General features: G+C 34.4%; 1 protein-coding gene across 1 annotated transcript; it reads right to left on the bottom strand.

The window, feature by feature from the left end:
* Positions 1-4,579: 4,579 nt before the first annotated feature.
* On the bottom strand, positions 4,580-9,052 carry LOC116001138. Its single transcript, XM_031241029.1, has 7 exons — positions 8,958-9,052; positions 6,523-6,653; positions 6,167-6,302; positions 5,833-5,959; positions 4,935-5,237; positions 4,714-4,815; positions 4,580-4,636 (listed from the first exon to the last, which is right to left on the bottom strand). The coding sequence occupies exons 1-7, from the start codon at positions 9,050-9,052 to the stop codon at positions 4,580-4,582; spliced, it is 951 nt and encodes a 316-aa protein (XP_031096889.1).
* Between the last annotated feature and the right edge of the window lie 5,487 nt (positions 9,053-14,539).

Here is a 14,539-nt window from a genome sequence, read left to right as displayed (position 1 = left end):
TTTAATAAACATAACAAAATTTTTAGCGAGCGAAAGCTAAGAGTAAGTATGAGGAGTGAAAAATAGCATGTTTCAATTCCCTCCATTTCATAATGTGCGTGGCATTACATCTATATTTATTTTCTAATTGAAAATCAATTAATCCGATCACAAGGTAATCATATAAATAGATATTATTTTTTAAAAAATAAAGAATAATGAAATATTAAAAACAAAAGTCTAACACAATAATGGTATACATGTTACGGAGTGACTATTTGAAAGTAATTAATTTTAAGAAAGAAACATTATATTGTTGATTCTTTCTACAGTGTTTTATTATAAATTTACCTGGTCAAGGATTAAACAGTAAAAAGAGAATTTAGTAATCATATAAAACTGCAGGCCAGGAAGACATTGCATTAAATTCTAACTGAATATATATATTATATATATATATATATATATATATATATATATATATATATATATATATATATATATATATATATATATATATGTTGTATGCTAGGGTTAGGATGTTAATTACCCATTTAAGCTACAATCTCCTCCTCTAATTATTTTTATATTTATAAATTTGTCCAGTCTCCTCTAATTATATATGAGTGGAGGACAAACTTTTTGTTTTCTTTAATTAAAAAAATTCAAAAACATAAGAATTTTCTAATATACAATAATAATAATAATAATAATAATAATAATAATAATAATAATAATAATAATATCTTACTTTCAAAGAAAATTTTCTTAGTTAGGGTTAGGCGGAGGTATAGAGAGGGCAGCCCAAAATTATGCTATTTAAATGTTGAGTATAAGAAAATAGAGTTGTTTATTTTGTCAGAATCAAATGCATACTACTAGCCAAAAGTTATAGTAGCTTTTCAAGCCTCTGCTAAACAATCAATCCCCTCACAACACCTATCAGCCTCAAATGTTCTTAGGATTAAGTCTGCTTACCACTATACCAAAAGTTATACTATCTCCGTCCCAAAATGGTTGTCTAGTTCGTTTAACGAGGCTTGACTGAAGTAATTTTTAATCCAATTTTTCATAATATTAAGTTTAGCATTAATATATAAAATTTATATATTTAGAAACTACATTAAAAATACTATTGAACACAAAAAATTAAATTTAAAAATTAAAAAAAATTACTAAAGAAAATAAGCAAAGAAGAAAGAGTTGGTTTGACCAATGAATAGTAAATAGGACAGGTAAAATGGGACAGATGGAGTAACTAATAACAAAGATACAACTTATTTCCTTATACTTGAGTTGCAATCATTTCAATGTTTCGATGCTAAGATGTTGGACTTGTCTCTCCAAGTCTTTGCCCAATACCTTCACTACGAGCTATAACTTTTGACATACAGGTAAATGCTTGATCCCAGCATTTAGCTTGAAGTTATTATATCTCTCCCGTCTATGTATTTTCTTCTTTTTTATTTAAGTAAACATCATATGAATTATTTTATTTAAATAATGAACTTTTAATTTGGTGGCTACGCTTACTATGATGTTATGTTTCAATGTTATGAAGTTGGGCATGACCTTACATATCTCTACCCTACAAAACTCCAATTAAATATATAACCAAAAGTTGCTTATTGTAACTCAGAAACAATTAATAATATTTACACTAAATTTTAATAACTTTACTATTAATTAATCTATGATTTATTCATAATGAGATTACACATGCACACACAACATATCAAGCTATACAAAATTTGATATGTGCAACACTTCTTGCATATCTTATTCCACAAAGTTTAAATTTGTAAATCAGGCGGTCTACCACACAACAACTACATCATAATCATTATAATTTAAATAATTTTATTAAATGTGTTGAATATAAATTTTTATTTTTTTAAATGTAGCACAGAACTAAATGCTTACTTTTAATGATTTGACCTCTCCTTCGTCCTTCCGCCAATTTCTTACAGAGAAATCAGATGCTAATTTAAGTCAGTGAAAACATATTTAGCAGTGTGTAGGCAGCTCTTACTGACTTTACCACCTTTGTCCTTTCCCAAAATTCCATTTCTGTACTCTTCGCTTTTATTTGCCCATTCCTCTACTACTTACACTATCAATCTATCATCCATCCTTTTCCTCTACCCTCCCACTTTTTTTTTTTTTTTTTTATTTTGTTGCAACCTTTAATATCACTGTCATATATGCCTAATATATATCCTAAAAGTTAAAAAAAAATGCAGTGTCATTTTCGTAATTATCATCAATTTCACTTTGTAAATTTGAACACTTAAATATACAATATGTAACAATTAAATATGCAAATGTGGATAAATTTTTAAAAATATCAATAAAAAAGGTAAAATTTAAATCTAGCTAATCCGTAAATGCTAGACGTTAAGCAATAAAAAGTGAAGCACCAAATCAAATAAAACCTAAAAATTAGTCATAAACTCTAAAGTCGAAACCCTAAATGCAATGCACTTTCGAATTTCTACAGGTGCAATCTTTTAATACTAAATATGCAAAATGTTTAATACTAATTTTGCAAGTCGGAAATTTCTCCGAAGTACAGATTTTAATGCTCATGTTTGCATAGTAAAGTTGGTGATAATTACAAAAATGTCACCGAGTTTTTTTAAATCTGATCCAATTTTTTCAGATGTAAGGATAAGATTGCTTTTTAGTTTTCTCATAAAGATTTGTTCTCATATGATCCAATACACACACATATATATGTATGTATTGCTATTGTTAACTATAGAACACATCTCAATTGATCTATTAACCCAAAATAATTTTATAAACTTTATTTTGTTAACCGCTATAGTGTGTAGAGTTTGAATTTTACCACAAACCAAAAAAGAGCAATGAAAGCACCTTAGGTTGTATTTTGGATTCAAACTTATTTAATTATTGCCAAATTAAATAGTTTCCAATAAAATAGGTCAATTATGCCATTTAGTTTATTTTCAAAATCGCAGAATAACGTTATTATTTTATTCATTTTTTATTTCATTCCTTCATAATCACAATTTTCTTAAAATTGATTCGCTACCTCCCGATAGTATTACTAGAATTTCCTTAAAATTGATACGCTACCTCCCAATTCAATGATGTTAGGAATGTTGTAGCGTCACTATTTTTTAGCACTCAACACCACTAAAGTGTAGAATTTCTTTAAAATTGATAAGCTACCTCCTGATGATGCTAGGAGTGTTGTAGCATCACTATTTTTGAGCACTCAAACCCACAAAATTTTAGGTTAAGTGCACATTAGTCAAGTCTTTTCAAAATCATTTAAATTTTATTTGCACCCTCGACCAACCCCCCCCCACCCCCGCATTCCCCTTGTTTACGCGCGAGAGAGATTATCTAAGCTATACAATTCAAAGTTTCAACCACTCTTAAAAAATAAATTGTACAGATCAATACTCACTACAAAAAAACGCCTGAATAGCGACGGACGAATTCCGTCGCTAAATGAGGAAATTCCGTCGCTAAAGCGTTTAGCGATGGATTTCATCCGTCACAAAAACCTTCCTCGCTAGAATTTTGCGACACAATTTTTTTCCGTTGCTAAAATTTGCGACGGATATTCCCCTCGCTAAACGAAAAGAATCCGTCGCTAAAGTTCGTCCAGCGACCAATTCGTCGATGACATTTGTGAGGGACTAGCGACGACAATTTCCGTCGGTAAACCTCGCGACGGAAATTCCGTCGCTATACTAACTCTTTGTCCGTCGCTAATTTCGTTCTACGACGATATTTGGTCAAAATTTGTTAGGGATTAACGACGAATTCTTCCGTCGCTATTATTAGTGTCAGAACTTTCCGTCGCTATTTTCCGTCGTTATATGTAGCAACGAATACTATGGTCGCTAATTTATTTGAATTGAATTTCATTTGGCTTGAACTTAATGACGGAATTATCCGTCGCTAAAATTTTAAAAAAAAAATAAAATTACCCACAATTAATATCATGTACCTGCATTAAATCTATTATATTAAAAAACATAATATGAGCTTGCCAAATATATTAAGCAAACATAATATTAAGAAACTTCCAAAACAACATCAACATCCAAAAACATAATCTGAGTTTGCCAAAATACTAAGAAACAGTGTCAAACAACATCAACAACATCCAAAAACATAATTGAACTTGCCAAATATATTAAGAAAACATAATCTAATCATCTCCCAAGTCTTCGTCATTTGAATTAACAGAATGTCCTTCAGTAGTTGGAGGTTGTGGCGTAGAAGTGTTGGGTATGATGCCGTTGCGGCGCAACTCATCCATCAAACTTGCAATCTGAGCTTGCATTTGAACTTCCACTTGAGTCTACATTTGAATTCTTTCAGCTTGTAATGTAGCCTGCATTTGTGTTCTTTCAGCTTGTAATTTAGCCTCCATCTCAACCCGCATGGTATCTAACATCTCCTTCATTGTATCTTGATGAAATTGTGAAGTAGCAGATGAACTACAACTATTATCATTGATAAATGAGGATGCCTTGGTTCCTAAGCCATAAATACGCTGTTTTTTTATCCCACCAACAACATCCACATCCAGCTGTGACATGTTTATAACTGGTGGCTAAGTTGACCCTTCCACCTCTTGCGTTGCAGCATCATGTCGTGCTTGTATTTCTTCCTACAATTACAAATTTATACAAAATAAAAGAAGTATACAAAGACATAATAATTTGATCTATTTTACATTATACTTACAACAATTTTCTTTGACCTTTCATCAACAAATGCATCATTCTTCTTTTTGTGCATATGCTCAAAGCACTCAAATAAATTAGGCTCCTTTTGAAGTTCATCTCGCTATTAAACAAACAAAAACAATAAATTGATGCTTAATTTGTAAACAATATATATATATATATATATATATATATATATATATATATATATAAAATAAATTTTTAAGTTAAGTGTATTACCAATTTGTGATAGTGCTCAATAGCAGATCTAGATCCTCCGGTATGTCGGGAACATCCAGTACCGGGTCTTGCCACCTCACTCATCCTATTCTTCCGATGTTGCTCATATTTAGCTTTAACGTCAGGCCTATCCCAATATGCCTCCCAAATGCGCCATGTATCTTCATGTATACAAGCTGGCTTCCAAGTTGAAGTTCGGTTTGACTTAAATTTTGAGACCATATCTGTATACCGTATGCCTGCTTGTGCTAAAAAAGCTTTATGAACATGTCGGTCAATAGACGCATCCCACTTGTAAAATTTCTGTAACATTACAAATTCATTAAATATAAGATTACAACATAAGAAGTGATCTAATGACTACATGTCATATCGTATTACAGTATAACCAGTCATATTTAACAAATAAGAACCCACAAGTAAGAATCCACATGTGAAAGATTTACAAATATTATTAATAGTTTTTGAAAATCTGAATAAATGACTACAAACTAAAACAAAAATTAGTGAGGCCAACTAGAGTAAGATAAGAAATATAAACAACAGAAAGAACCACAGCAGAAAGTTTCCCTTAACTCCATTCACAACTAAATTTATCCTCAATTCCTCTTTCAAGTGTAACTCTTTCCTCCAAAATTTGGTCTATAAACTAACAAAAAGATCACAATTTATATATATATATATATACACATTTGATAACACATGCAAGCATTGAAAGAAATGCAAAGGCCAAACAAAGNACATTTGATAACACATGCAAGCACTGAAAGAAATGCAAAGGCCAAACAAAGATTCACCTCAAACAAAGAAATGCAAAGGCAAAGTTATTGACAGAAATTTAATAACAGTCTAACTTCAAGAATTAACCACAATTTTCAAAATCATATCGTGAATTTACCTTAAATTCCTCAAAGTATAATTCATTGTACTCATTAGGTATATTCTTCCAAGTATACCCTTCAGGATAGATCCTTTGCATGAATATGTTTTTCATTGTAGTTGAACATTTATGAGATGGTATCAACCTGTACATATATAAGAAATGAATAAAGATAAACTAATATACACATAAATGTAAACATAATAAAACATTTCTACATTAATATACACATAAATGTAAACATAATAAAACATTTCTACATTTTTACCTCCCATCCTCTAAACATAATAAAACATTTCTACATTTTTACCTCCCATCCTCTACATGAACAAAAACATTTCTACATTTTTACCTCCCATCCTCTACATGAACAATAGGCAAATTAGGACCAATAGATGATCCTTCAACTGATGAGGATGTGGGTGGAATAGTAGAGTCTGATGGTGATGAAATTGGCAAGTCAGTTGGTGAACCAGTAGAAACAGGTGCTACAATAGGTGGAGACACCACAGTAGGAGGAGGTGCCACAGGAGAAGGTAGTGCAGACGAGGATGGGCTAGAACTCGAAGGTGTAACCGATATACCTCGTCCGCGTCCTCTTATGCGTCCGTTGTACTACCACCTCGTGTCATCTAAAATAAAATATAATAAAGTTAAATAACATATATAAATATAACATACCATTTACTATTTAAGCTAAGCACTAACTATCAGTACCATTATCACTATCTCCTATTACTGAACCTCTACTTGAGTCATTTGTTTCTTCCTCTAACTCAAGTTCATCTTCATCGTCACCATGTTTGCCATCAAGTTCTATCACCCAACGGTCAGTGCAGCTGCACCACTATGTATACAGATATACACCACTCAATGTTAGAAAATGCACCACACAGATATGCACCGTTAGGTACGCATCACCAAAATATACACCACTAGGTATGCAAATATACATAACACAGTGTTAGGAAATGCACCATTAGGGGCAGGTGAATTATGATGCATTATTTTGGGGGTGTGGTGTATTTTTGGTGTTTTTGTGTTTTATTGTGGTGCATTTTCTAACATTGACTGGTATATATTTGTGTACATAGTGGTGTATTCCGCACCGACAGCGCGGGAAGACGCGATCACATTTGAATAGAATACATACATACATACATATATATATATATACATACATATATATATATATACATACATACATACATACATATATATATATACATACATACATATATATAGAATACATACATACATACATATATATATATATACATACATATATATATATACATACATACATACATACATATATATATATACATACATACATATATATATATATATATATATATATATATATATATATATATATATATATATATATATATATGAGTAATGCGATCCACCCCTCCTAATCTTCTTTTTGACATGACACTTTCCATTTGAATATATAATAATGAACAAATGTGAAATATGTTTCTCGTGATAAGTTTGAACTAATTTGATATATCTATCTAGGATGATCAATGGCTAAAAAACTAATGGGTCAATTTTATATATATTAGTATAAGGAAATCAATCTAAGAATTCCATACATCTACTTGTGAATCCTCAAGAATAAAATCAATGAGCCTGAAAGGTTTACCACGCACTAATGAGTTTGTCTTGTGAAGAGTGTTTTTACTCCTGTAATGCACAAAATTTTTGGGTGGGAGAAATATTAGCAATTTATTTTCTAAAAGTGTCTTGACTTTTTTTTTATAATAGAGGATTTTATTTGTAAAGAACTAAACTCCTTTATTTTGTCATAGCTCGTTGGGCTTTGAGGTTCATTACGTTTCAATTCCATAAAGACCCATGAAATACTAATAAACGTGTTGACAACATGCAATATATTATATACATATATCGACACACATGCTCACACACATACAGTAAACAGAAATCAAAGATATTTTAATTTTTAGTAGCTATGAATTAATAATGGATACATCTAGTACTTCCAGGACCACAACGTAACATTGTGAGCATTTAAATAAATAAATATACACACATAATTATAAAATGATAATTTAGTAGGTCTATCGATCGTGTCCAATAACGCCGGCCATGTATATGTCCATGACCTAGCTAAATGTCGCATTCATATATATATATATATATATATATATATATATATATAAATTCACCCAATCTGGTAAGCATTCAATAGGTCATCTATGCCTGTATATGCTTAGCCAATGGAAAAATTCCATCTCTTCTTAAAGCCTGCAAACAGCTATTTGTTGTTGCAATACTAATTGGCATATAGCAGATGCATATATGGTAAACTCACTTTCTTTGTGTCTATACAAATCTATGTTTCACAATTACTATATATTGACTTTTGTGTTAATTATTATTGTGTGCACATGGATATGATGGTACGCTATTAATTTTACTTTGTGGAGGAAAGCCATAATGTAAGTGTTCTACAATGAGGTATGAGAGAAGTCAGAAATAAAAATAGAAAAATGAGCCAAGGACCTTGTAGTCCAGTGGCATCAAACCCTTCTTTTTATACGGGAGATGGTGGGTTCGAGCCTCAGTGGAGGCAATATTAACTCTTAAAAACTGTGGTTCATTTTTGTTTGAATGGATCAAAACACGTCATATAAGTGTAGAGTAGAAAATGGAGTAAAAAGTGAAAATATGTGTAGTATTACTTTTAAAAATATATGTTCTAATTTTTTTTAAAGGATATATGTTCTATCTTAACTAAAATGTTAAATAATTTAATGAGTTAATACCAATTAGGATCCTCTGAGTACTGTGGTACCCCCACGTTTAGTCCTAAACTTTCAATTTAATCACTCATGATCCTTAAACTTTCAAGTTACCAACCTACATGTCTTCAACATTCAAATTTTAACCAGTCATGTTCCTAACTTTGCCCTTAAACTAATGAAAAGATAATGACTGGATAATTGAATTTGAAAGTTGAAAGACCACAGGTGATTAAATTAAAAGTTTAAGACTAAATGCAATAGTGTCACTATACTCAGAGGACCCCAGCTAGTATTAACTCTTAATTTAAAAGTAAGATTGTACATATTATTTTATAACAGGAGATGTTGCCAGGGTAATTGGATAAATACCCAACCCGAAACCACAAGTAAGCAGGCGGACGCATGTAAGTCAAACAGTCACCAGCACATTTAAGAGGGGAATTACTCCATCGGTTCCCCGCCATTACTCCAACGGCTCCCAACATTATTACCAGGCACATTATGAGTCTGTTACACTCAGAAAAAGAGTCGTTGAATATAGTATAAAATAGTAGACCCTGTTGTAATAAGGGGGGCACGCAAAACATTTTGTACTAAAATTATAATCAGATAAACGATTCATTTTCCTAAACATATTCCGGTAGCATTATTACCGTTATTGGTGCTTTCATTGAGAGTCTGGGTTAAACTCTCAAGCAAGCTTACACACGTCTTTCTCTCTCATATACGGGCTTGAAGCGATGGCATGATCTAGATTAAGTGGTTCCCATGGTTCAAATGGTCTGACCATCAATAGCAATGGTAATATTAACATGGACGCTTGGCAAACAAACTCAGGTGACTTCCGTAACCAGCTCAACAACAATCGTGGTGGAGGACAACAAGAGCCCAAGGCATAGGCACCGCCTATAGATCCCCAAGTGACAGCCCGAGTCATTCAGCAGGCAACGGTAACTCTAACCCAATTGGTAGCAGGGATTCAAGGTCAAGTTCCCCAAGCATTCGCGCAGGAGGTTGAAGTGATAAGAAAGAGGACCCAACGTCTATGCCGCGGTGCAACCCGTGCTACTAGCGATCGCCCTAAAACTCAACCTCGCTCCAGGGAAAGAGAGATGAAGGGTCGAGGTGAAGGAGTTCAGGTAAGCTGCTCTATCAGACGTCGAGCAGTCGTTTCTATGCCCACCTTAGGACCGTGGAGAGAGAGGTTACTATCCAACAGAGGTGATGGCCACAGCCAAGGGCCAAGGGGTCATCCACCATGGGACCACACCAGGATGAGTGATCACAACAGTTAGAAGGGGTGGGTGATTCTAGAGGGTCGATTCCACGTCGGTTCACTACGCACAAGCGAACCCCGAGCGTGCAAGAGGAAGTGGGTAAATACCGACCCGGAACAACAAGTAAGCAGGCGGACGCATGGAAGTTAAACGGTCACTAGCACATTGAACAAGAGAACTACTCCAGCAACTCCCCACCATTACTCCAACGGCCCGCACCATTGTTACCCGGCACATTATGAGTCTGTTACACTTAGCAGAAGAGCCTTTTTATAGTATAAAATAGTAGACCATGTTGTAATAAGGGGGACACACAAAATATTCTGTACTAAAACTATAGTGAGATAAACGATTCATTTTTCTAAACATATTCCGATAGCATTATTACCGTCAAATATGTAGTCCAAAAAAAGTTTAAATTAATATTATACATTTATTATATTATAACACTCCATGTATCGAATCTCAATTACAAATTTAAAATGATAATAAGATTCTTCATTTATTATTTGGTATATTTATATATGTTCGACAATTGGAAAAGTAAGTATGGCTTGGTTGATTTTTGAGAGCACAAAAACAAGTTGAAAAAATTATGCTGGTTTTTTCAGTCTCATAATTAATTATGAACTATATTGATTGATTAAAAAAAAATCTTGTAATTTGAGTAAATAATTACTGAATTAATTAAAGCACCAAAAAGCATTTGCTCAAGTTGGATGGGTCTAAGTCACTAATTAAACATGAGTTTAGTTTGATTAATTTTATCTCACGAAATATTAATATAGTATATAATTCAAAAAACATTAGAATTTTCGAGTCAGTAAATGTAATAGTCAGAACTTATTTCAAAAAAAAAAATAGTCAGAAACTGATTTATCAAAATATTTTTATTGATAAGTAACTTTTTTTTATCAAAACAATAATATTATACTAATAATATAATATTAGAAACCTGGAGGGTGTGGTTGAGTGGAAGTAACTCATACATCCTTAACCAAAGGTCAATGGTTCGATCGACACCCAATAGAGGTGCCTACAATCCAGCGAAACCTATAAGGCTATAACTTCCCAAAGACCCCTAGAAATACTACTTTCCGTTGGAAATTTCACATTTGAGTAGCTATTTTGTGGTAAAAATATATATATAGTCCACTTTTAATTTGAATCGGATTAAAGTGAATTTAACCGAAATTTCACATTTGAGTTGCTATTTTGTGGTAAAAATATATATATAGTCCACTTTTAATTTGAATCGGATTAAAGTGAATTCAAATTCTTCATAATGAGATGAAAAAATTGATATATTTTATGCTCAAAATGAATAACAAGTGAATGATAAATTTATTCTAGAAATACACATATTTAAGAGAAGTCACTGCGCCTATGCGATCCTAAAGAGACAGAGCTTCAGATTGACGAAGAGAATGGGGATGATACCATGATCGACACCCCGTTCATTCTTTCCGGTAAGCTTGTCATTGAGAAACCCATGATGTTCAACTTCTTGAGGGATACTATGGCTTCCATATGGAGACCCGGTAGGGGCATGATGGCAAGAGAAGTGACACACAACTTGTTCATCTTCTACTTTTTTCATGAGATTGACCTTCACCGTGTTCTTGAGGATGGGCCATCGTCATTTGAACAAAACTTGCTGCTCCTTCAACGCATTGAACCTAACGAATCACCCTATGATGCATGTCTCAAGTATGCTGACTTCTTGTTGCAGGTGATGTAGTGTGTAGTGGTGATATGAAAATGGGTTATGAATGTTGTTCCACCGAGGATTGGGGTGTATGGCACGTAGAAAGCCGTTACCTAGACTCTAGGCACTAAGGTCTTGGAATCCATAAGGATCCAAGCAAACCATAATTGACTTTTGGATTAAAACTAAAGTATTTTTTGTGTTTTGGATATTAAAGGGAAAACAAGATTAATTCTAGGATTAAATTTAATCGGAAGAGATTGGTTAGACTAGGTGTATTACTCTATTGATGCTTTTAACACTTAGATTGGGGGATGAACAATAACCCTAGGTTCTTGAGGCAAGCAGTAAAGAATCCAAGTTCCCACAAGGATTAGAACAAAGGTTGCCCCATTTCCATGGTGTATCAACCTAAATTCTTTAAGAACAAAAGCTTTGTAAGTCCCAATCTACCCCTATATCCATAGAAGGGAAATTGGGTTTGAAATTGGGAAGGCTCAAATCTTCCATCCAATTCCCATTGAGATGGAAGACTTTCTAAAGACAAACAACAATCATTGCGCATTAATCATTGAAAGATAGAACAAATAACCCAACTCAAACTCAAGAACTCTAAATGGGTGTTCATCCCCATTATGCAATAATCACATAAATAGCTTCAATAAGAGTAATAAACACCAAATCTAACCCATACAAGGGACTACTCAATCATTTCTAGAGTAGACATAGCAATATCAAGCAAAGAAGGCATTAAATAACAATAAATGTAAAGGAGGGAAGAGATGAAGAAATAGACCACTTTTGTATTAAATGGAAGAGAAATGATGTTGAGATCCACGTCAAATCCTTGTATTCAATGCTCTCAAGAGTTTCTAAGAGTAAATCTGAGCTAATCTACGCTAATAAGTGCTAAGGAAATGAGGAAAAATCGTTCTAAGCTAGCTAGGGTTCCGACTCCTCCACAAAATGCAGAAAAATAGCTTTTATGCTATGCAGGGACTGCGACATCCAACCTAGCATCCGGCAGTATGCTAGGCCGGATGGTTGGACGAAATCTGCGGCGGGGCATGCGGCCGCACATCCCGCCGTATGCTAGGCCGCATGTGTTCAATTTTTAGCTTTCCTCCCGCTTCGCGTTCCGCAGCTCCGATCCTCTTTGAGTGAAATCTAGGCCTCCAAAGTTCTTCCATTATGCTCAAAGAAGCCTCATATTGACTCGGAGTGACCTATTTTATCTAGAAACACCAACCACACAAACAAATCATAGATTCCACTCAAACTAATGCACTTTGTTATCAAAAATGGTTAAAGTATGGGGTAAAAAGGGGTTAAGAATCAAAGTTATCATCAGGCCTATAATTTACCCATGAATCTCTAGAACATGAGAATGGCGGAGGCTATTGGTGCGTTCGTCGGGGAGTTCATTAAGGAACAGACAGTGAACATGAACGGCCTCTGGAAACCTTTTATGAGGGTTAGAGTTCGCCTAGATGTCACAATGCCCCTTCACAGGAAAATGAAAGTCAAACCTACCAAGGGAGTGGCATTTTACATTGATTTCCAAAATTAGTTCGAAGGGATAATTGAGGAGATTATCCGACCCTACGGACCGGAGCTCAGAGCCACTGATTGGCGGAGCGATGTTGTGAGTTCTAGTGTGAGTGGATGTGAAGGGTGTTAAAACGAAGAGTCAAGACTCCCCGAGTGTCGTGTCTCTCAAGGATGGCAAATGGGAACCGAATACGTGTTGGCATTTATGAGATCGAAAGAAAAGAGTTGCAAGAATCGTAGGGAGAGGTTTTGTTCATGGTTGGTTTGAAGGTAAAATGAGATAGAAAATACAAAAGGTAAAAGAAGGGGATGCATGCCGATGCTAAGCCAAAGGATTGATTATCGTAGGTAGCTTGGAATTGCGTTTCGGGATTGAACTAGGGAGTCACAGTATTAGTATCGAGTGGCGTCACACTCAGACTCTCAATCCTCATTCGGTTGAGGCATTTTATCGAACACCTTGCCTACCACTCCTCTTGGATCTCGTCCTTTTGGACTAAGAGCGGAGATATAGATGAGTTGGGCTCGTGAGAAGCCGCTATCGCGCACTCTCTCACTTCCACTCGGTTCACTAACTATCCCGGCCGGAAATAGAAGCAAAGTTTGAACAACATCATCCATACAAACATCAATCATACTCCCACAATACTCAAGATCATAAGATAAAATCTAAGCATCAACCAATAGGTTAACAAGGGCACACACACCCAAACTACACTACTCTAGCATATAAAACATTACTAACAACAAAATAAACAAGGCAGGAATATAAAAGATCAAGCTTTATAATAAAAGAAGTATGTTACCTAAAGGAAGCTTTAAATCTACATCATCTTCTTCATATCCTAATCTACTCTAATCTAAGGAGGAGTATTTGTCTTCCTCCCCAAAGGGGAAGAATTTGGAAAAGAAAACTAAGATCTAAAATTATTGGGTGCCTCCTCTTCCTCCTAGGTCTTGGGATAATGAGCCTTATATAGTGGGAGCAAAATAGGGGCAAGATAGTCAATTTCTGCAGCAGAATTTTAGGGCTGCCCGCGATCACTTCACACGCGTGGTGGAGGGCGTGGGGAGCTACTGGAAATATTCCACGCCCCTCCACACGCATGTGAGGCTGCGTGGGAGGCTCCTGCTTCATGGTTTCTTCATTTCCTGCTCAGTTTTGGCCTTAAGTCTTCTGGGCTGTAAAATAACTTAAAAACATCTTCCATGCTCACGTTAGAATGTTGACCAAAAGTGGCTGCTGCCTGAACCACCGAGGAGGAGGACTAAAGAGGAAAACCATGACACATCTTTCACACACACCAGTTAAGAACACATGCAAGGGGATATATCCGCCAAAGTGGAGGGCTCTACGCATTACCAAGTAGGTTGTAAGGGTCAGCTAATGACAAACCATACTGCAAGGGCAATTA

Source organism: Ipomoea triloba, chromosome 13 (assembly GCF_003576645.1).
Source record: "Ipomoea triloba cultivar NCNSP0323 chromosome 13, ASM357664v1".
Lineage (NCBI taxonomy): Eukaryota > Viridiplantae > Streptophyta > Magnoliopsida > Solanales > Convolvulaceae > Ipomoea > Ipomoea triloba.
This window is presented reverse-complemented; position numbering and strand designations above follow the sequence as displayed.

Coding starts and splice junctions, on each gene's coding strand:
- LOC116001138 (XM_031241029.1), bottom strand. CDS start 9,052: ATGGCGGGGAACCGATGGAGTAATTCCCCTCTTAAATGTGCTGGTGAC. Junction 5,960..6,166: donor GTTCATGTAGAGGATGGGAG/GTAAAAATGTAG, acceptor ATATATGTACAG/GTTGATACCATCTCATAAAT. Junction 5,238..5,832: donor TATACTTTGAGGAATTTAAG/GTAAATTCACGA, acceptor GTAATGTTACAG/AAATTTTACAAGTGGGATGC.